Below are 23,345 nucleotides of genomic sequence, written 5' to 3' on the forward strand. Positions count from 1 at the left end.
CCAACGAAATTACCGACATAAATGCTCCGTCGGTGCATCTTTTATCGGTAATTTTTTATCCGTCAGTAAATCTATTGGTAATAAAAAATATTATTAATGACAGATTTACTGATGGAATTGATGTGTAAAAAAAGTACATGCTTCATTCTGTTACTATATCCATCGGTAATAATATTTTTTATTACCAACAAATTTATCGAGGGATATATCGACGAAAATTTCATCGGTAATTATTTAAAAACATTTTAAAAAAATTCATTTTATAAAATTATAAAATAATTAAATTAACATAAATCAACACTCTATAATATATACTCAAAATGCTTGGAAAAAAGAATAAGAAAATCAACTCAAACAAATTTGCAACAAATAAATAAAATGAAAAAATAAATTCAACTAAAAAAATTCATATGAAATTTTTTTTGGTAAAGCAATTGCTAAAAATTTAAAAATCCTATAAATAAATCAACTAAAAATTGATCTCATATGAAAAAAAAATCTCACAACAACATTTATATAATTATTAAGAACAAAAAAATTAAAAATAAAATAAAAAACAAATATAGTGAAAGAAATCATGAAAAAAGAAGAAAAAGAAAAAATCTTACCTTAACGTAGTTGCAAGTGAAGCTAAGGAGAAAATTTTTTTTCGTAAAACATATTAATTAAAAAAAAACTAAAAGGATAAAAGAAGAAAGAAGAGGAAGACATACCCGAGCATGGAGGAGAAGAGAAGGAGATGAGGAGAGAAAAGAAGAGAAAGAAATAGATATTGATGTTTTTTATATATAGTGAAGAAGAAGAAAAAAAAGAAGTAGAAGAAGAGAAATAATAAGAAATGAGTCTGTCTCTTGTAAAATAATAATTAAGAGGATTTAGGCTTTTTATTGGGGCGCGTTAGTGACGGATTTACCGACGGATAATTAAATATTAATAATTTTTAATTATTCCGTCGGTAATTCCATCGTTAATATTTAATTTAAATTTTCAATTTCGTAAAAAGTTTTCAGAAATCGCCAACAATTACTGATAATTTTTCAATCCGTCGGTAATTCCGTCTGTAATATTTAAATGAAAATTTTAAATTAATTGATTTTTTTTTCAGAAAACCGCCAAATAACACCGACGACTTTTCAATCCGTCGATGATTTTGTTCATAAAGAATAAAAAATTAACAATGCAATTGGAAAGTGAACAGTTCTGTATCTCTCTGGAAAATACCGACGGAAAATTCCGTCGGTGATTCCTTTTGTAATTGACATGATGAACAGTGTTCACAGTTTACTAACTAATTTACCGACGGAATAAATTTCATCGGTAAAAATGACACGTCATCATTTTTTTGCTTTGTTTTAATTTTTATCCTACTGTAATTCCTTCGGTATATATCAAGGGAATATTTTAGTCGGTAAAATCTCTCGAAAATTTACCGACGGAAATATTCCTTCGATATTTCCATTTATATTTATTGATTTTCTGGTAGTGCCATTGTTAATTTGGATCAACTTGGGTTGACACTACTGACCTGTGACTCGAGTCTTGCCCTGCGTTGACCTCAAAGTCCAGTTTTAAAATTATGATAATAACCACTTTAATCTTTATGTTGGCACAAGTCAGTGGTCAACCCGAGCATTGCCCCAAAATTAATTTTAATACAGTCCAAAATTACACCAAACAACTTCAAAAAAAAATTAAATTAATTTTATTTAGCATAACAAACACTGCCTAATTTTCAATGATGATAGGTTTGTTATGAAAATTTACATTTCCAGATTTCTTGTGCAGAGAAGACAGTAGAGCATCCTTCGCGGTTGTCCATAACAAGTTTACACCGATTCCGGGGACAAACAGGTGGTTGTAGAATCAATTTCTAATTCCAAGGAGTGAATGCAGCCACCCGCATGAGAAAGGGAATTAAATGAATGAGATTTGGCCTTCTCTCTCTGTTTTTTTTTGGTGCTAATAAATGAACTATTTGATGCAAAAACTTACATGTCTTTTGTTCCCCAATAGCTGTAATAGGATAATTCATGGCATATCATATTTAATATTTATGCATTTTAATTATAATTAAATATTTACAAAAGAAAAGACTCTTCATGCAATATTTTAGTACAAAACAAGTGGCAATTATTTCTTTCACAGGATGTCAACTATTTAAAACTCATAGACCTATATTTTAACAGTTCCAATTTTATTTTTTTGATTAACACGTCAATTTGTATGAAATTTAATATAAAGAATTTATTCGTAAATCATTTCTGTAATGTTATTATATCATGACCAGTTCGACATGTTGGTCCAAGACTTTTGGTTTAGGGGTAAAGATGGAAAGTGTTTCTTAGAATAATGGTATGTATTTTCAGTATCAACACCAGCTTGGTCCCAAATGATTAAAAAATTGAAAAAAGGAAAAAGAAAACATTAAAAGAAACTAAAGGGCTACTGGTTTTACTTTGCATCTATTACGGAGCCCATAAATGATTTTGCCGCTATTATCATAACACAATTGGTCTTCGAAACGAGGGTATAATAATCTTTTCATTGTTATTTGCACAGTAAAGTACGTTACTGATAGGCAAGGGTACTTTTAACTTTTTTTGCTTTAGTTGCACATTAAAATTACGACAATACCCTTGAATCAGAATGGGCTTTGCCTTGGTTGTAACCTAATTTTAACCTATTTATTTTTAATTTAATTTTAAGGAGGGTAAATCTTGAAAATTAAAAGACCAGGGATTTGAATGCAAGGATTTAGAAAATTCAAGGACCAGATTGGAAATAACCATTCCAGCCCCAAAAACAGCATCGTTTCAATCGGGTGTTGTTCGTCATCTTCGTCTTCAAAGCACCGAACGCCCGCCTACAAAGAAGGAAACAAAAGTGTGAAACACCAGCATCCTAGTTCTTTTAAAACACAGAGAAGCAATCTTTATCTTCATGATAATCACAACCCGATGAGATAAGGATTAGGCTCCGCGTCCGAGTCCTAGCAGGAACCGTCTCTCTCAGCCGTGCTTATCAGGATGAGAGACGTTAGGCTGAGGGAGAGGAGGATTGGTCCCTATAAATACCCAACAATTGACAAAAAAAAAAAAAAGAAGGAAGAGAAAGGAGAAAAAAGAGAGCAATCAACCCAGAAAAACAGAGCGAACAAAACACAACCCAAAAAAATACAGAGTCAAGAACGGAAACATCAACCCAAAACAGAGTAAAAAAACAAAAAAAAAACAGGGCATAAACCAAAAAAATATATACACAGAAAAGGAGAGAAAGGTAGAGGGGAGTCACGGATCAACCCTGTTTTCTTCCCTGCAAGAAAACAATTGATCACTGAACCATCGGTTATTGACAGAAAGCAATAGAACCCACACCAGCGTTGCAGCCTTCCTCACCATTGCCAGAAACAGAAAGCATTCGAACCCACACCAATATTGCAGCCTTCTTCACCATCGCCAGAAACAGAAAGCAGTCGAACCCCACCAGCGCTGCAGCCTTCTTCGCAATCTCCAGAAACAGGTGCGCCCGTTTCCATTTGTTTTTGCTCTTCTGTGTTCAAATTGCATTTGAACAGTGCGAAGGTAATTTAATTACCTTCGCACTGTTGATGCACGCGTGAAAGTGCTTCATGCGTGCATCAGCCTTTTGCCCAGCCGGTCACTGGCTTGGGGCAGTGACCGAGCCGGGCTGGCTAGGCGTAGCCCAACCCTTGTGGGGCTGAGCTCAGCCCAGCCATCAATATATATGCTGGGCTGGATTTAGCCCAGCCCAGCCCCAAAAAAATAAATAAAAAGATAGAAAAATATATAATAAAAATTGTGTATGTAAAAGACTTTATTTTTTTTATTTATTCATTGACGCCAGAGTCAGAATAAAAATACCAATTCAAATTTATTTCATTGTATTTTATTTAGTTATATAAAAATGAAAAATGTGCGTGCAAAAAAAAAACATAAGATAAAATAAAATAAATTTATTTGGTTTATTCACTAACGCCAGAGTCAGGAATAAAAATACTAATGTAAATTTATTTTATTTTATTGTGTTTTTTTTTATTTAGCTACATAAAAGTAAAAATAATGCGTATGCGTAAAAAATAAATTGATTTTATTTGTTTATTCACTGACGCCAGAGTCAGGAATAAAAAAAATGATGATTTAAATTTATTTATTTTGATACCTACGTAATATTTACCAGCGCCAGAGTTGGAAATATTCGTAGTTGAATATTCACTGGCGCCAGAGTCAGGAATATTACACGCAAACAATCATAGTATAAACCAACAAAAATGTTAGCAATTAATGACAAAGATCAGCAATGCAGCCTGCCTTAGGCAGGACATTTAAGGGGTGATAATATCTTCCCTTTTACATAACCAGTCTCGGACCATAGAATCTCTGTTGACCAGTTAGGGTTCCTAGTAACCATAATACTAGGTGGCGACTCCTTAAATAAAGATCATTCCCCATCAAAGAATAGGATACCAGAAATCCGTTTTTTCCAAAGATTTAATAAATTTTTAAGGCTGCCGCGATGTGGGGTGCGACATCCTTGATCAAGGGGTGTTTTTGTCTTTTTATTTTGGTTTTTTGTAATTATCAAGTTTGAATAAGAGTACTTTAGTATTTTTGCATAAATAAAACATTATTTAATCTGGAAAAAAGATCGCGCGTGGGGTTACGTAGACGCACGTGGGTTGTCCCCCAGTCTTTGGACGAAACATACTATGCCGTTCAATGACCAAACTTCAGCTTCCATGACGGCGTTTTAATCCTCATGGTATTGCCTCTATTCCTGAGCAGCGCGTATGGCACAAATATGTTGAGTTTTGCACCAGTTTCCATCTCTTTTTTTCCTTCCTTCTTTCCTCTCTTCTTCTTGATTCCATAACCAACCCCTGCACATTTTCATTCAAATTAGCCATTCGATTTATTTTTCTTTCAGATTTGGTTCAAGTTCTTTTTATTTATTTTAGATTATCCATAGAATTAGAATTTTCTTCAATTTAATCATCCTTTGTTTTTTTCACCTTTCAGATTTGGTCCCCATTCTTTTAATTTTGATTTTTTAAAATTATTCTCTTAATTAAATTATCTTTTCAATTACATCCCTCAATATTTTATATCATTTTCTTCATTGATTTTTTTCAATTGCATCTCTCAATACTTCAATTCATTTTATTTTATATCAGATTTTGTCCTTATTCTTTTGATTACTATTTGTTTTAGTTTTAATAATTTTTTATTGAAACTTTCTTTTTCAATTGTATCTCTCAATATTTTATTGATCAATGTTTGGTTAACCTTTCAGGTCACGGGTTTGAAAGATAGGACCGGATTAGCTTATATCTTTTTTTTAGGTCCTTTTTTGTTGATGTCATTCTTCTATAGCGTTATTATGATCTCATATATCAGGTCACAAGTATTGCGTGTTAGCTCAATTTTTAATTGAATATATTTTTTAAAAATGTATTTGTTGCTGTTGTTGTTGCCTGAATTTTTTTTTTTTTTTTATAATATGAAATGAATTGAGGTTTAACCCAATTATCAAAATTTTCTTACTTTTTAAAAAACACAACCATCTCTTGAACTTTTTTTTCTGGGTTGAAAAAAGATTAATTTGTACAACCTGCCGCATTATACGGACCACTAATCTAGTTAAACTATCTAAAATGAGCAACTTTTTATAATTAATTCTGGCTTTACATCATGCATTAACCTTTTAACTCAAGGTTGACATTGCGGTTAAACTGTATTTTTGAAAAAAATTGAACTTTTTTTAGCTTTAAATTAATTTTTTTATTTGGATTATTTTGATATGCTGATGTAAAAAATAAATTTTTAAAAATAAAAAATATTATTTTAATCAACTTCCAAATAAAAAAAAATATTTTTTTAAAAAACTCCCATTCTTGCAAACACCACTTTCATTGCATCACATAATGGTCACCTCTTCACGATCGGTGAGCCACTGAATCCCCATCAAGTTGATCGAAGAGATTTATCAACCCAATAAAATCCTTCAGCGGAGAAGTCAAAGAACTCGTCGACATCAAAGTTCCCAGTCTCCAAGTTCCATGCTTCTCTAGCGCTGCGTTCTTCCTCGACCTGAATGGCATCCGAAGTCTTTTGGTGCATGGTAGCTAGCGGTGTGGAAGGTTGATCTGGAATTTTCTCCTTTTGAGTTTGATCTATAATTTTCTTGCTCAAATGAGAATTCCAGTAGTTCTTAATTTCATTATCTGTTCGCCCTGGAAGTCTCCCAGCAATCAGTGACCACCTATATTCATGTAAAAAAACTGCTCAAATTGCTATCATATTAGACGATAGTGCTCGAAGACGCACGGCACAAGATAGAATGAACATTTATATCAGTATAGCTCTCGTAATTAGAGTACGTAGTGGTCCGGAGTTTAGATAATAATTAACCTGTTTCCTAGCAGCTTATGGAGCCTGATAATCAAGTCCTCTTCGTCATGTGATATGTTGCCTCTCTTGATGTTAGGTCTCAAATAGTTCATCCATCTCAATCTGCAACTCTTTCCACTTCGATTTAAACCTGAAAAATATAAGAAAATATGGAGGTCCGTCTAGCTAGCATAGAGCACAAAAAAATAGTACTAACTGTTCGAAACCCTGGCAAAATGTAATTGCTAAAATATACGGGGCTAGCTGTTTTACGAGGAAAACTGGGACTGAGATTGACCTGATTTAAGTGCAATTGTTTTCCACCTTTTTGCACCATGAACTTCAACGCAGTGAGCTAGTTTGTTATCTTCCTCAGCCGTCCATGCTCCTTTGCTCATAACTTTTTTAGTGGATGCATCAGTGACAGTATTCTTGGGAGCCATGAGAGGAAAGAGAGATACAGAAGTTTAAATATAAGAAAGACAGTTTTTTTGAAGTAGGAAATTGTTAGAGTTAGCGAGATGCAGGTAGCATGTTAGCTGGTGACTGCGGCACAAAAAGGAGATGCAATTGGTGATTTATATGAGACGGACATAAATGCATGTTGGACTTGGGCAATTTATGAAGGGGAGAAGTAAGTATTTGTGTATCTGTTTTGTAGGTAATTAGTTGGCTAGATGTGATATTGATTTTGTTTATATATATATATATATATGTGTGTGTGTGTGTGTGTGTGTGAAGCTTATTAATAAGGCCTTATTTATCTTTAATATTCATTAAATATCTTATTAATGAATGTAATATTTGATTAATGAATTTAGAGTAAAGATAAAGTTCTTGAAACAAAAATATTTTACAAAAAAAATTATAAAGTTGTTATAATTATGAGATTTTCATTGCATCAAAACATTATTCTTAAATGTTTATGGTCAATGCGACTCAATATTAATTAGAGTTATTGAGACTGATATATATTATGTATGAAATTTTCATTGTATTAAAATATTATTTCTAAATGTTCATAGTCAATACGATTCAATATTAATTAGAGTTATTAAGACTGATATATATTATGTTTTTTTTTTATGAAAAAAAATAATTTTTCTTGTAAGTTGAGTTGGGATTAGTTTTGGGACATTTGAAAATCATGATGAGACTATATAAGAGATAAGACATGACTCCCAAATTCAATGAGATGACCACTAATCTCAAATGACTAAAACTAAAAATAAATAAAGATAAATTGTAAAAATCAAATAGTCCGTGGCTTGCAATGGTATTCGATTTTTACTTTTCTCTAGTCATTAAACAAGTAGAAAATATGCGAGAGCACAAGGAAAGAGCAGTAATCGGTAGAAATTCATTGATGTGGAACTGCTCACAGTTGAATCAATCAATACCTTTCAAGAAAATCTTCGATTCATGATTTCACGCATTTAACTCTCCTTATAACCGCCTTTTCACCAATTTAGTTATTGTACTTCAACTTCAAAATAATTGCTCATCAATGATGGGATGAATGAAAAGGTAAAACCTTTTATTTTTCACATGGACCGGATGACATCATGGTTTCAGGTTTTTTGTTTCCCGGTTTGCTTGATGTTCTAAGCTAGTGTGTAACTCTTAGTATGTTATTGTAACATTTAGAACAACTTCGACTTGAAAATCATGGAGGTCGAGTTTACAGAGAGGGCACAAGAGAGTGAAACTGTCCCAGCAAAGCCACCTGATATTAGCGGATTGTCAAACGAACAGATTCAAGGTGGGAGGATTTCCTTTCGAGATAAAGTGTTGGGAACCAGAAACCCACCCCCTGCACTTGAAAAAACTGACATGATAGGGCAACAACTTGTTCATGTTCAATATGAAAACGAGGATCGTTTGCTACCGAAGATTTTATTGGATGACAAGAGTTTTAATGATTTGTGTTATCCATGGGGTGACTCATTGATAATCAAATTGTTGGGGAAGAATATAGGTTATACCCAGATGAACTCTCGTTTGAGTGCCCTATGGAAACTGAATGGTGGTTTTGACCTTATGGACGTAGGGCATGGCTTCTTCATGGCCAAGTTTGATCAAGAGAATGACAGACAGAAAGTCATGGACGGAGATCCTTGGATGATTTTCGACCAAATTTTGTGTCTTCTACAGCTAAAATTGATAGAACTCTAGTTTGGGCAAGGATCCCAGATCTGAATATCGTATACTACGATGAAAGTTTTCTTCTAGCCTTGGCCACAGTTCTGGGACTCTTGTCAAAGTAGATATGAATACCCTTAACGTAGAGAGAGGGAAATTTGTCAAGATTTGTATTAAATAGATTCAAACCAACCTGATGCGGGGAAGGCATGGATTCGAGAGCAGTACTGGTATAAGGTCGAGCACGAGGGGCTACAGCTACACATCATAATATTGCAAGATCATGCCCATTATATTCTCATGGAAGGACGCTAAAGCGAGGGGCTACCTTGAAGGACGGGGTGACAGAGGGGACTCGCCCTAGTGTTTTGGTAGAGCCAACAAATCCTGAAAATTCTGCCATGCAGCTAGAGGAAGGCGGAGCTCATGGATAAGGGCACGACATCGAAGGAAAAGGATTATGCGTTATCATATAATAAATATATAATGTTCTGCGAGGTCCAGCTATGAAGGATAAAGGGCCCGTGAAGGGAGTTGGGCCGAAAAGGGAAACACAGGTGGGCTTGAGTCCAGTGGAAGGACATAATAGGATAGCTGAGGTAGAGGGTCCAAGTGGGGGTCAGAAGCTTATCTTTGTCGAAGGGGAGCCGGGCCTAGTGGCCCCAAGAGTCTGTTTTGAAACTTGTTCTTTTAAATTTTAATTTGTTTTGTATTTTTAAATTATTTTAATGTATTAATATTAAAAATAATTTTAAAAAATAAAAATATATTATTTTCATACAATTCTAAAAAGAAAACATTTTAAACCGTAACTACTATTACAATTCTAAATACACCTTAAAACACCTGTTAACTTATAAATTTTTTTTTCCAGGTTGGTTTTTTATGTTGGGGTTTTTTACGAATAAGATTTCAACAATTTTTTCTAATATTAAAGGTTATTTTTTGTGTAATCCTATTTAATTTTTTTTAATTTTTTTAATTGCTTTACTATGAATGTATATTTTTTTTATTAAATAAAATATTGATTCTAAAAAATAAAGTTATTAGATATAATTAAGTCTAGGATTAAATATTCATATCAATATTTATTTTTTAACTTTTAAATTTAGTATTTAGTTAAATATGAGATAGTTTTTACTTGGTTTTTACATAAAATAAAAAAAAATATATTTTTTGAATATGTACAAACCTTACATAGAATTTTTTTATTCAATCATTTTTATTATTATTATTTAATTAAATAAAAAATTAACCATAACAAATAAAATTATTAAACATAATTAAGTCCACGTGCAGAAAAGAGGTACCAGCTCTTCAGCACTGTTTTTCAAATTTGGTCGACAAAGGAGAGCATTAAACTAGGCAGCAGCCACCCTACTAGACTTGGACAACGCATGGGGCAGGCCCGATGGAAAGATAAGGGAAAACACGTAAGAACTTGTGACTTTTCCTTGCGGACTATACTTCCGTGGAGGAATGAAATTTATTTTCTCAGCAAAACTTGCAATGGTAAATTCCAGTCTGTCAATGTCATTATAATATTTTCATTTGATTAAAACATGTAATTGATGACACTATATATTAAAATAATTTTAATTAAAATGAACAATAGAGTTAATTATAACTTAGTCCCTATAATTAACAAAATAAATAATCAATTATTCCCTTGTCTATTATTGACCATGCTCAATTTAACAACATTTTATTCCAAAAATACTTTCTTTCTAATCAATATTTTGATATCATCTACTTCTTATTTTATTTTTCTATTTATTTTAAAAAACAAATCAAATTAGAAGAGAACATGAAATAGATGAAAATATAAGGTTTCTGAAAAATAAAGGACTAATTAGTTATTATTTATAAAATACAGATACTAAGTTATAGTTATATCAAAACAAGGAACAAAACGGAATGGTTTGGGTTTCCTCCGACCAAAAATAGCAACGTGGGAAAGCGTGGAAGGATAGACTACAGCGAAGGATCCCAAAGTCCACACCGATGTGAACGTAATAGTACACGTACTTGTCAAAAGAGCGTTTAGAAAAGCACTATATCATCCAAATCATGGAATATCCAGGTGGACTTTTTGCCTGCTTTATATATATATATATATATATATATATATATATATATATATATATATATATCCATGTGCGCGGGGGCTCCTCAATCTCGACGACTCTACCACCGAATCGAACATATCTGAGTCCTTGTCTCCCTCTCTCTTTCCTACTTCGTAGAATCTGTTAGTTTTCGATTTGTTTGCAAGAATTTATTGAATTTCTTCGACTGGAATTAAAAAAAAAAACAAAAGAAAATGGAAGGAGTGGATATCCTGCCTCACGAGAGGAGCAAGAAGCAGTTCGATGTGGACGCCATGAAGATCGTGTGGGCTGGTTCTCGCCACGCGTTTGAAGTCTCAGATCGCATGGCTCGTCTTGTGGCCTCCGATCCGGTATTCTTCTTTCCTTTTTTCTTTGGAATTGGAGGGCTAATTGCTTCTTTAGACTAAGTTAATGTTTTGTTATTTTAGCTCAATTTTTGTCATCAATTATTATTATTATTACCCATTGATGAGAGTAATTGTTTTCATCTAATTCAATTGGTTTGAGTTTGTTGCAGGCATTTCAAAAGGACAACAGGAGTCGGTTAGGGAGGAAAGAATTGTTCAAAAACACTCTGAGGAAAGCAACTTATGCATGGAAACGTATCATTGAGCTTCGCCTTACTGGTCCGTCGGGCTTTAACCTGGGATTTGACATTGTTTTGCAATGCTGCTACTCCCTTCCCTTAAAATCTTCCTCTCTTTTTTTTTTAATGATTTAGCTTTGGAAGTTGTTTTGTTACAGAAGAAGAGGCTGGTAGGCTAAGGTTTTTCGTGGATGAGCCTGCTTTTACTGATCTTCATTGGGTAAGCTCTGCAATCTACACCTTGTTTTGCATTGTTTGTCTCTTTCAATATGTTTGTTGATTTGATATTTAAAGGTCGAGGTGCTCTTTTCCATGTTCATTTTCTTGAGGATTATAGACAAGGCCTCTGAGTTATTTTCTTTTCCTTTTCTTGTCTTTTCTTGTGTGTGTGGGTGGGGTTGGCATTGGGCAGGGAATGTTTGTACCTGCTATTAAAGGACAAGGCACTGAAGAGCAGCAACAGAAGTGGTTGCCATTGGCATATAAGATGCAGATAATTGGCTGCTATGCACAAACTGAACTTGGTCATGGATCCAATGTTCAAGGGCTTGAAACAACTGCAACCTTTGATCCTGACAAGGATGAGTTTGTCATTCATAGTCCTACATTGACATCAAGCAAAGTAAGTAAATTGCTCACTAAGAGCCTAACTAATTAGTTTGAGATAATCTATGAGACTGATCTTAATATCATGTACGGAGACTGGAGAGAAGTGTTCATATTATCTGCTAATGTGATCGAACATCCATGTGATGCATGGAATTGAATTTGGCGCAAGCGTGGAATATTGAACCAAAACAGGATCAAGAGTTTTTATTCTTCTTACTGGAGAAGGATTCTATTTTTACTGCACTTTGTTTTGCAGTGGTGGCCTGGAGGACTGGGTAAAGTTTCCACACACGCTGTTGTTTATGCACGCCTTATAACCAATGGTGAAGAATATGGAGTGCATGGTAAGCATGAAACAACCCCCCCCCCCCCCTCAATTTTGAAAATGGTCTTCTGAGTATTAATTAACTATATTAAAATGCAAATTTCAGGTTTTATTGTCCAGCTTAGGAGCCTGGACGATCACATGCCTCTTCCAGGCATAACCATTGGTGATATTGGAATGAAATTTGGAAACGGGGCATATAACACCATGGATAATGGTGTTTTGACATTTGATCATGTTCGCATCCCAAGGAACCAGATGTTGATGAGGTTGGTACCTCACATACCTCTCCCTTTTCTCCTTTTCCTCTCACAGCTTTGAGATGTCACAAGTTTCTTGTAGGATCATAATTGGTCATCTTGAATTGACCCCACTTCTAGATTTTGCATTGAAATGGTTGGTGGCTTCCCTTTGTTCTCCAGTAGTTAATAGTGAAATTATGAAACTTCTCTAAAAGTTCAGGGAGTTTCAGATTGTGATCTTTCATAACAATAAAACTTTACATGTTATCATTATATGATTAATGTGATTTATTTATTTATTTAGAAATTTTCTTTGGATGTTTCAGAGTCTTTCAGGTTACCAGGGAAGGGAAATGTGTGCAATCCAATGTTCCACGGCAGTTGATTTATGGCACTATGGTGTTCGTGCGACAAACAATTGTAGCTGATGCGTCCTCTGCTTTGTCTCGGGCAGTTTGTATTGCTACAAGGTATAGCGCTGTTCGCAGACAGTTTGGTTCACAGGATGGAGTGGAGACCCAGGTATACTTTAAAACTTATTTCCTTATGCTAATCTTCATTTTGGGAAAATGCATTTGCTAAAGCCTATACCCACAATCTGCAGTGTGCCCCATAATTAACTGATTATTTTAATTCTTTTTATAATTTACTTATGCTTAGTTATTTTATAATATCTCATTACATACAATATTTATCTACCTACATATTAATGAATCTAAGAAAGGAAAAACAAATTTAACAAATTTATTTTTCAGCCTTCAGGGTATAGAACCTGCCCTGATCAGGGCGAGACAATGAGGGCAAAACCCACTCCCTGTCCAGATCTTTTCCATCCATGATAGTTTTTTTAGATGATACCAAATTGTGAAGACTGTTATGCATGTAAATCTCATGACATATGCATGTAAGCAATACAGCTGTACATGCATCTGTAGTTTAACAGGTTGAAATGGCTGTTAATCTGTCACAACTTATGTTGAATGACCATTTTGGTACTGCGTACACGTATCACCTGTTTCTTTGTTCCAAACTAAGTATAATCTTGAAAAATGTGTTAGAAAGTGTTCTTGGTCCCCTCTCTCTCCACTGGCTGATTGGACATTGATATTTTAGTTGCTCCCTGAGAATGTTTCTAATGCTCTTGTTATCTGCTCTGTTTTAGGTGATTGATTACAAAACTCAGCAAAATAGACTCTTTCCTTTGCTGGCTTCTGCCTATGCATTCAGATTTGTTGGTGAATGGCTGAAATGGCTTTATACGGATGTGACCCAGAGGTTGCAAGCTAATGATTTTTCTACATTACCTGAGGCTCATGCATGTACCGCAGGCTTGAAGTCTTTGACTACCACTGCCACTGCTGTATGTAACTATTACTGACATTTTTCTACTAGAATTCATCGTTTGATTTCCTTTTCTTTGAACTTGGCTGAGTGTTGATCTCTGAAGGATTGACAGCATAATGAGGTTTCACAAGCCAAGCTGCTTAAGTGCTTTTGAGGTTCATTCATTGAGCTTAAACTTGGTGATCTTAATTTAAAACTAAAATCATGGCTCAATGCTCCTATTTTTAGCAGTTTCATCATAGTTCCCTGTATTGTTTCACCATAATAATGCTATTCTGGAAGGATGACCAGTCGCGTTCAATTTATTGTCTAAAATGTAATTATTCTAGACTAGCACTGATAACCAATTTATGCATTTGCAGAATACTGTGACATACTGTTAATAAATCTGTACGTAAGAATTTTTCCAAATGTCAGTGTGGATGAAACAAAGAATTTCCTATGATGGTATTTTACTATTTTAGCTATTCTATCTTGTGCAATCAATTGTACTCTTGGGCCTAACTATTTTGTTTCATACGCACAATACACCTTTGTGGATCTGGGTCTGGATGGCAGAGTTCTATAGTGCTAGCTTCAAGCATGACACTTTTTTGTCCTTTTCTTTTTTTATGATTGATCTGACACATTAATCTCTTAAAAACAAAAATTCACTTCGGCTGCAGGATGCTATTGAAGAATGTAGGAAATTGTGTGGTGGCCATGGTTATCTTTGTGCCAGTGGGCTTCCTGAATTGTTTGCAGTATATGTCCCTGCCTGTACATATGAAGGAGACAATGTTGTGCTCCTTTTACAGGTATGGATCGTGGAGTATCACCATTCTTGTATTTGATAATGTCTGTGTTTCCATTTTAGATGTGGTAACAGGTAGTGATAAAAGTATTTCTTTGATGGAACATGGCAGATTATGTCTTATTTCATTTATATTTGTTATGATAGAACCCTAGATTGGGCTTGATATATCAACATTGGAGAATGAAATTACAAATCAATTGCGCATTTGCAATAATATATGCAATTTGACCACTGCTCATGTTCATGGGCAAAGAAAGAGAACATTTCATGGCCAAGATGGGAAATACAGTGGTTGTGCTAAAAAATCTTTAGCCCCAATTACATCCAGGGAATTCTATCCCTGAACCATTGCATATAGCAGATCAGAGAAGATCCTTGTATAAGATCCAGAAAAAAAAATGGTCTGGAAAAAAAAAAACAGACAGAAGAAATATGAGGTAAGACTCTCGATTCGAAAGCTTGCCTAGGAAACTTGAATTGGATACTGAGCACCAGAGTCTCACAGTGGAAGGCTGACCAACTTGAAGCCCTTCAAAACTGTTGACCAAATTACTCGGCCCTTCCCACGCATATAAAATGCAGGGAATCTAACACACATTTGGTTTAGGAAGCATATGATGCACATCCATAACTGACATGGTAGAGGATGGGCTGTAAGGGGAGAACTGGTGGCTGGACTTTGTCATGCATATTTTCTGAAAGATGATATTCTTGACTAATTTAATTTTTTAATTTTCCTGCCTTCTTCACATATTCAAATATGTACGTCATCAATAATAATTTGAACTGTTTTTGACGTTCTACTTAACAAATGTTTTCTATAGGTTGCAAGGTTTCTCGTGAAGACTGTTTCTCAGCTTGGTTCTGGAAAAGAGCCTATTGGAACAACAGCTTATTTGGGACGAGTCCAGGATCTTATGCAGTGTCGCTGTGAAGTTCAAACAGGTAATGTATTGTTAGTTTTGTTTCTCTTCCGTGCCTTTTTAAGCTCTTTTCATATTTATAGTTAAAATTCGGTGAATGATAAGTTAATTAAATAAAACCATTAGGATTATTTACTCTTGGACGAATTTGATTAGACAGTGACTGTTGGTTCCTGAAACACTTGCTCTTTGATTGCAATTTATCAAACTTAATTTTCTCCAAAACATCATTTGAAATAGTGCATATGCATGTGCTTAAGTCGGTGTTATTTATTCCATAAATGCAGCTGAGGATTGGTTAAAGCCTAGTGTAATGCTGGAGGCATTTGAAGCCAGGTCTGCCAGGATGTGCGTTGCCCGTGCTCAAAATCTTAGCAAATTTGCAAATCCTGAAGATGGTATGTTTTCTCTTCCTTGATTTAGGTTGAAGTCCTTTACTGTCAGCTCTCTTCTTTTATACTTTGTTTATACCAAATATGTCATGGGAGCACTTGAAGATGGTTGGAGCAAGGGGAATTTGTTTTTCAAGGTCCGGGACAACATTTATCAGCCCCTACTGGTGGCTAATTTTGACAGAGTTTCTGGCCAGCAGTTTTTTAACAGTTTGATTGAGTTGATAGAAACACTGGCATCTGATTATGAAATTGAAATTTCTATATTCTACTGGATATATGCTCCCCTCATGCACTGATAGAGTAGTTCCTTTTGGTTCTTTCAAGGGCAGATGTTTCTTGACGGATCACATGCCTTTCCACTAATTCATCCTTTTGCTTCAGGTTTTGCTGAACTCTCTGCTGATCTAGTTGAGGCTGCGGTTGCTCATTGCCAATTAATTGTTGTTTCCAAGTAAGTTTACTCATCTTCATGTGCCAACTTAAAAACATGCCATGTCAGATTTAACTACCCATGGACAATGGGTGTTTGGCTCTCTGGTACACACATGAATAGAACTGAAGTTGACTAACAATACTTTGCTAACTATTTTTTTCATATTTTGTTGACAAGCCGATATAGATTGGTGGTTAGTTGTTAGTGTTAGGAGGGAGGAGGAGCAGAACTTAATACTCACCATCACAGGGGATTAATCTGACCCCAACAGCAAACATGAGAGGCTAGCTTGGCCATATCTTGCCATAGTTTTAAAATCTGGATCAGCCTGGTGGGTTAACCCGAGTCCTAGACTGGCCCGGTTTCATACAAAAACCCACTTGAAAATTTACCCAATCAAACCAGGGCAACCTGTAACCCAGGAGACTTGGCAAAGCCTGGGGAGACCTGCCTTTTTTTTTTGGGATAAAAATAGTGCCGTTTTGAATTAGGGAACAATTCCAAATTCACAAAGCTTGGGCAGCCACACACGCAGAATAACACAATTAGAAGAGAATTTTTACACAAGAAAAAATCCCAATTCCTGTCTTCCCTAGTCTAGATGCATAAGATTTTCCTATACAGAATAGTATAAAATACATATTTGCTAATAATTATGACTAAACCTTATGTGAATATTGAGAGGTTGAGATATATGAGAAGATTGTGAAGGGGCCAAGAAGCTCAAGACCTGGTTTTCTTCAAATGAACATAACCCCTCTCATGGATTGCTTGTGGTGTAGAGAAAGAGACTTGTAGCTTGTAATTTAGAACTTCCTTTTCTCTTTGATCCATTCTGATCAAGAAGCTTTACTCTTGACTTCGATAGTCACTTACTTATCTCCCTCTCTCACATACACGAGCAACACTACAAACAAGTAAACTTGTAAACTTTCACCCTTGTGTGAGTGGGAGAGGACTTTAACAATTTAACTTTTTTTTACAATTTATTGGGTTGAACTAGGTTGTCAACCCGGCCAACCTGTGACCCAGCTATTGAGCTGGGTCGACCTCCAGGTCGGGTCTTGTCTTAAAACAATGCCTCTTGCATGGGGTGGAAAACCCGTGGTCTCTTGGTAGAACCAAGAGGCCACTACCAATGAGCCAAATGCCTATACATTGTAAACCATTTCTGCTTTATCAATATCTGGTGTCTGGTAAAGTGATGCAAGCATGGCTCTGATTTTTGAGTGAATTGGAGAAGCTCTCCGTATCATATCATCTACAAAGCACAATCTGAGATATCCAAATCTTGATATAATACATACTAATTTCACTTTCTGCATTTTTTGGTGATTCGGTAATCTGAGAAATTAAAGTTGGATGCCGGTCCTGATTCTTTATATTTTATGGTTCAATTTTCTAAAATTTCCTTATCTTCCAGGTTCTTTGACAAATTGCAGCAAGATATACCTGGAAATGGGGTGAAACAACAGTTGCAGAATCTCTGCTACATCTATGCTTTAAACCTTCTTCACAAACATCTGGGTGATTTCCTCTCTACTGGCTGCATTACCCCCAAGCAAGCTTCACTCGCAAATGATCAGCTGAGATCTTTATATTCTCAGGTGAGTTTCAGGTGACTTATTCAATTTATCCTTCTACTTGTGTTATCTAAGCTATAATCTGATTTCTGATGTCATGGTTTAGGTCCGACCCAATGCAATTGCACTTGTCGATGCATTTAATTACACTGATCACTACCTTGGGTCGGTTCTCGGCCGCTATGATGGAAATGTGTATCCCAAACTTTATGAAGAAGCATGGAAGGATCCTCTGAATGACTCTGTTTTGCCTGATGGCTACAATGAGTATATCCGCCCTATGCTGAAGCAACAGCTCCACAACGCAAGACTCTGAAGAGCACGATGCTGTGCTGTTGGCTCCATGTGCTTTGATGTTGTGAATAATAAAAGGTAATAAGGTTACCTAGACCATAACCACCAGGAAGTTAAAAGGTTGAGCTTTAGTTTCTTAGAAGCTATTGTATCTGTACCATCCAAACTGAAAACCTGGTTGATATAATTGTTTTTTTTTTCCTCAGCTCCCAGTTGTGGCAAATGAGCCGTGGATAATATCGTCTTTCACTACATCACATAATTTTTCCTGTTCGTCTTTCACTATATCACATAATTTTTCCTGTCATTTCTTTACCCTATGAAATATTAGTTTCACGATTCATCACTCCCCCTCAGAAAAGTAATAAATTTTGATTTCCCTTTTGGAACTTTGTAGATTTAAAGTCTTTAATCTATGTCATATATGTTGTAGTATCATGGGTATGAATAATATAATTAATATGAACTTATATAGTAAATGATAGTTTATTGTAGAATTTAATTGCATATGTCCGAATGTCTTATTATTATGGTTAATATGAAATTACTAAATGCTAATAGTGTAATGGATATTGAAAATATATATATATATAGTGTGTTTGTGATTATTGGTTGTTATTATGATAAAGAAAAAAATGGATGTTTTTTAGAGAAAAAAATGGATGTTTTTTAGAGAAAAAAAATAAAGAAGTAACAAAAAATAAATAAAAATGAAGCAATGGTGGCTAGAATGGTGTATATGTAACTATCGGATATTAAGATGAAAATACACACACACACACACACAAATAATAATGACAGGAGGAAGAAGAAGACGAGAAAGAAATAAATTGATGTTTGAAAGAGTTTGTATTTTAACATTGTTAATGCAAGAACTACTGTTTTTTAATTTAGTTGCTACTGCGATGGCTATTCCATATTTAACCATCAAAATCACTTAATAATGGAACTTTGTGTAATAACAAAATCATAACACAAGTTAAATACCAAAATTAAAGGTGAGCAAACAAATAAAAAAACTGATTAAATCGAGAAAAAATAACTGAAAAAACCAAACAATGAAAAAAACCGATTAAACCGATTTAAATTTTAAAAAAACCAACCGGTTCAGTTTTATAAGCCTAAAACCGAAAAAACCGAACCGAACCGAACCCAAACTGAAAAAACCAGAAAAAAAAACCGAGCCAAACCGGAAAAAAATGACCCAAACCAAAATAACCGAGTCAAACTGAAAAACCGAGTCAAATTGGTTTGAACCGGTTTTTGTCCTAAAAAACTGAACCGAACTGAAACTGGTCGGTTTGAACTGGTTTCTATTTTAAAAAAAATTCAGTTTAGTTATTTTTTTTTTATAAAAACTGAAACACAAAAATATCACCCCTAATCAAAATTGTAATTTTTACATATTTTTATCCAGTAAACATATAAATGATTCAATATATAATATGAAATTAACTGTATAAATAATAGAATGTAAACCATAATAAATAAAATTTGATATATAAAATGTTCTCATGGTTAAAACACATGGTGCTTTTAGTAATTTACCTAATTTTAATTAAGAATGCCTAGATAATTCAATTAAGACATCTAACCAAGACACGAGGAGAGAGAGCCAAAAAGCAATCAACAATACAAGACAAAGACAGGCTGTGCATCATTAAAAAGAAAAAAAAAATATCATGTCTTGTCTATAGTTTAATTATCCTTTTACTTTGAGTATATTCTTTAAAAAATTACAGTTTACATTAATATACTTTTCATCTTCATTGATAAATATATAAAAAAATCAACAAAAAAAGTTTAAAATATATACATGATTATCATTATATTTTAATTAATGGATTAAAACCTCTTATATTAAATATTATATTATTATTATATATAAAAAAGACATCACCGTTGTCCTTTTCTACTCCCCGAAATCCAGCTACCCAAATTCAACAAATATCCTCTATTTCAGCATGCACCAATTGAACCACCACTCAAAGCAAGTACACTCTTTCAACTGCTTTTCTTTGCTCATTGACTTCGAGAGAACAGAGAACACCATTAAATTGGCATTGTGTTTTTAAAATAATTTAAAATTATTTTATTTTATTTATTTTAAATTAATAATTTTTGATATTTTCATATTATTTTGATGTACTGATGTTAAATATAATTTTTTAAAAATAAAAAAAATATCATTTCAATATATTTTTAAATAAAAAATATTTTAAAAAGCAATTGTTACTATATTTTCAAATATATATTTTAAATTACTTAGTCTAAGCTCACATTTTTCTTGCTATAGTTGACGAAGAAGAAAATTAGACGATGAGCATTATAATCATAACACAAAAAACAAAAACATTATTAACATTTTGCATCATTCAACAAAACAAAAGGAAAAAACACCCCAAGAAATATCCATCCACTTACTTGTATCAATTCCTTAACCAATAGGAAAATTAAGGAATTAATTCATGAAAGGAGAAAATAAGAAACATAAGTACTTAGCATGCCAAAAACAACAAGCTTTACACACCCTTCTTGAGTTCAAGTGATATTTAAATAATTTGATTAAAAAAAACTAGATTAGGTTGTGGTTTGGATTTAGAAACTGTATTCATCGAGAAGAGAGATAAACTACATGTAAAGAGAGAAGCTTTATTAAATTGATTTGTCGTTATTAGTGGATGTTTTGAGTTAATATATATAATAATAGATTCATTTTCTTTTTTAAATTTAAAAATTATAATTGTTCAAAATGTAAATTGTAATTTTTAAAAAAAGAGAGAGAATTAAGTATAAAAAAAATAAAAAAAAAGTTATAATTAAGAGGGGTGATAATTTTTTCTATTAAAAATCGAAACATGTAACAAAATAACCACAACGGTAACTCTAGGTCCCTGTACTTCTCTTTCAAGTACCCATCTCTTTGATGGATGCATACTTGCAGTGTTCTATATATCTTCACTGTAATGGCTTAGCACTATATAGCTAGTAGCCAATAAGCCCTTGTTTCAAGCTCTTCATCACACACTTGTAATTTATTTCTCTTCTTCAACCTTCTCCTCCTCCTCTTCATTTCCTTCTGCAATGAAGGATTCCACAAAACAAGTGTCCCAAAACAGCTCCAAGCGAAATCAAGACCCAAACAATTATGAAAGTGACAAACAGGCTAAGAGAAGAGGAAATGCCGGAAGGCACCCATCATACCGTGGAGTAAGGATGCGTCAATGGGGCAAATGGGTGTCCGAAATCCGGCAACCAAAGAAGAAGTCAAGAATTTGGCTAGGAACTTTCTCAACACCAGAAATGGCGGCTCGAGCGCACGATGTAGCTGCCCTTACAATTAAAGGTCATTCAGCTCACCTTAATTTTCCCGAACTCGCTCATGAATTTCCACGTGCAGCTAGTTCATCTCCCAAAGATATTCAAGCTGCCGCTGCCCTAGCAGCTACCTTGAGCTGCAAGACAGGTCAAAAGGGCCGTGAAACTGAAGCTGAAGCCGAGCTGATGCTTCCTCGCTCCCTGGATAGTACTTTGGCATCTAATGAGACGCAGGAGTATTCATTAAGCTCACCATTAAGAGATGATGATGATGACACGTTTATCGATTTGCCAGACATTTTGCAAGACATAAGTCATCAATTTGATGAGTTTTGTTACTTGTCACCATGGCAGCCGGTTGGGACCGAGACATCAGATGTTGGATTTTGGCACCGCGAGGAGCCTTCTTTGTGGGAATACCAATCAAGTAGAAACATTTATTAAACCGACAAGTTAGTATACTGTTTTTCTGTGCTCAATTTCTCCGAAAGACACAGAAAAATCAGTAAATCAAAGTTTGAGTATGTAGGTTTGGTTTTGACAGATACTGTAGAACCTCTGTGTGTGTGTGTGTGTGTGTAGCAGCGCCTTAATTATTCCCTTTCAATCTACATGAAGCTTGTATAAGAAGGAGATGAATGGCAAAGCTTAATAATCTCTATAAATAATAAAGTAATCATGAATTGCATATTAATTTTATGATCCCTGAAGTGTCTTCTCCAATTTGTCACTGAATTAGACCCAGTGAGCCGCCTATTTTAATTTGATAAACATTGCATTTAAGATCGAGGGCTGAAGTTTGATAATCAATCAATCATCTACAGCATTTTTGTTTTTAATGCATTTCTCTGAGGATACAGTACTGACCGGCCGGCCATGCCCTCTATCTCGCGATGTTTCATACGGAGAAGCATTTATTTTCACACCTAATCAAACAACACGGGTTAAAAAAAGGTACTCAGTGCTGTGTTCTTCTGTATGGTACTTTGGTCTTGCTCTCACTATCCTTGTCAATATTCGTCTCCATGAAAGAGAGCAATAAGGCACTGGCAACTACTTTAAAGAACTACCTATTGCTGGAATTGTGATGTTTAAATATAACATAATTGTTAATTGGATCAACATTTTCAGATAGATGAATTATTATTATTATTATTTATTTTTTTCTGTTTTGGGCAGTGGCCCAGAAAGTCAATTGAAACGCTCAAAACAATGACATCAACTCTCTGTCTGAATTAAATTCGGACCCGTTTGATGCTGATAAAACACAGAGCGAGGTCCCAGTGGACACTACTTTCAAATCTGATAATGACTGATGAAATGATACTACGTGAGGACACGATTTATAGAACGAACCAGCATTATGTTGTTCAGCAGTACAAATTAACTCTTTTCGTTGTCCAATAATTTTCGAGCTTCTTACACCAATCATCGTCCTTCAAGTATTCACAGTACGCATGATCTTAGGTGGATGCCAAGATAGGAGTGGTTAGAACCAGAGTGAATATGCATGTCAATTTCAAGATAATTTTAGACAAACCCAGATAGAATTCATGACCAAAATTGCTAACATAATTTAGAGCATGTATTAACTAGAGAAAGTGACCTATTTTGATGACACCTAGAGGATCCAATGCCGCGGATTGATTAAAATTAGTAAGTCTTTAGAAGTGTGCTAGCTTATGTTTTTATGTGTGTAACTTGGGGGTGTTCAAAAAAACCGAATAACCGAGAAAACCGAGAAAACCGAAGAAAATTTAACCGAGAAAACCGAACTGAGGTGAAAAACCGATTAAACTAATTTTTAAAATCATAAAATCTTGCCGGTTCGGTTCGG

General features: G+C 34.3%; 3 protein-coding genes across 4 annotated transcripts; 2 read left to right on the forward strand and 1 right to left on the reverse strand.

Moving 5' to 3' along the window:
• Positions 1-5,981: 5,981 nt before the first annotated feature.
• LOC133701936 (transcription factor MYB114-like) lies at positions 5,982-6,850 on the reverse strand. The gene is made up of 3 exons (XM_062126135.1): positions 6,706-6,850; positions 6,429-6,558; positions 5,982-6,279 (listed from the first exon to the last, which is right to left on the reverse strand). The coding sequence occupies exons 1-3, from the start codon at positions 6,848-6,850 to the stop codon at positions 5,982-5,984; spliced, it is 573 nt and encodes a 190-aa protein (XP_061982119.1).
• Positions 6,851-10,697: 3,847 nt separating this feature from the next.
• LOC133701873 (peroxisomal acyl-coenzyme A oxidase 1-like) lies at positions 10,698-18,497 on the forward strand. Of its 2 annotated transcripts, XR_009843631.1 has the most exons (15): positions 10,698-11,010; positions 11,178-11,286; positions 11,405-11,466; positions 11,659-11,868; positions 12,112-12,199; positions 12,287-12,449; positions 12,749-12,944; positions 13,585-13,782; positions 14,432-14,563; positions 15,387-15,507; positions 15,773-15,883; positions 16,262-16,331; positions 17,737-17,920; positions 18,003-18,268; positions 18,397-18,497. XR_009843631.1 is itself a non-coding variant. In XM_062126024.1 (14 exons), the coding sequence occupies exons 1-14, from the start codon at positions 10,873-10,875 to the stop codon at positions 18,210-18,212; spliced, it is 1,992 nt and encodes a 663-aa protein (XP_061982008.1). In that variant the 5' UTR covers positions 10,698-10,872; the 3' UTR covers positions 18,213-18,497. The 2 variants fall into 2 exon arrangements, 1 of the variants encoding a protein (XP_061982008.1); XM_062126024.1 differs by having other exon boundaries at positions 18,003-18,497.
• Positions 18,498-21,059: 2,562 nt separating this feature from the next.
• Positions 21,060-22,207, forward strand: LOC133701448 (ethylene-responsive transcription factor ERF039). Its single transcript, XM_062125369.1, has one exon. The coding sequence runs from the start codon at positions 21,275-21,277 to the stop codon at positions 21,950-21,952; it is 678 nt and encodes a 225-aa protein (XP_061981353.1). The 5' UTR covers positions 21,060-21,274; the 3' UTR covers positions 21,953-22,207.
• The last annotated feature ends 1,138 nt before the right edge of the window (positions 22,208-23,345 follow it).

The sequence above is a fragment of the Populus nigra genome, chromosome 8 (genome assembly GCF_951802175.1).
Source record: "Populus nigra chromosome 8, ddPopNigr1.1, whole genome shotgun sequence".
NCBI lineage: Eukaryota > Viridiplantae > Streptophyta > Magnoliopsida > Malpighiales > Salicaceae > Populus > Populus nigra.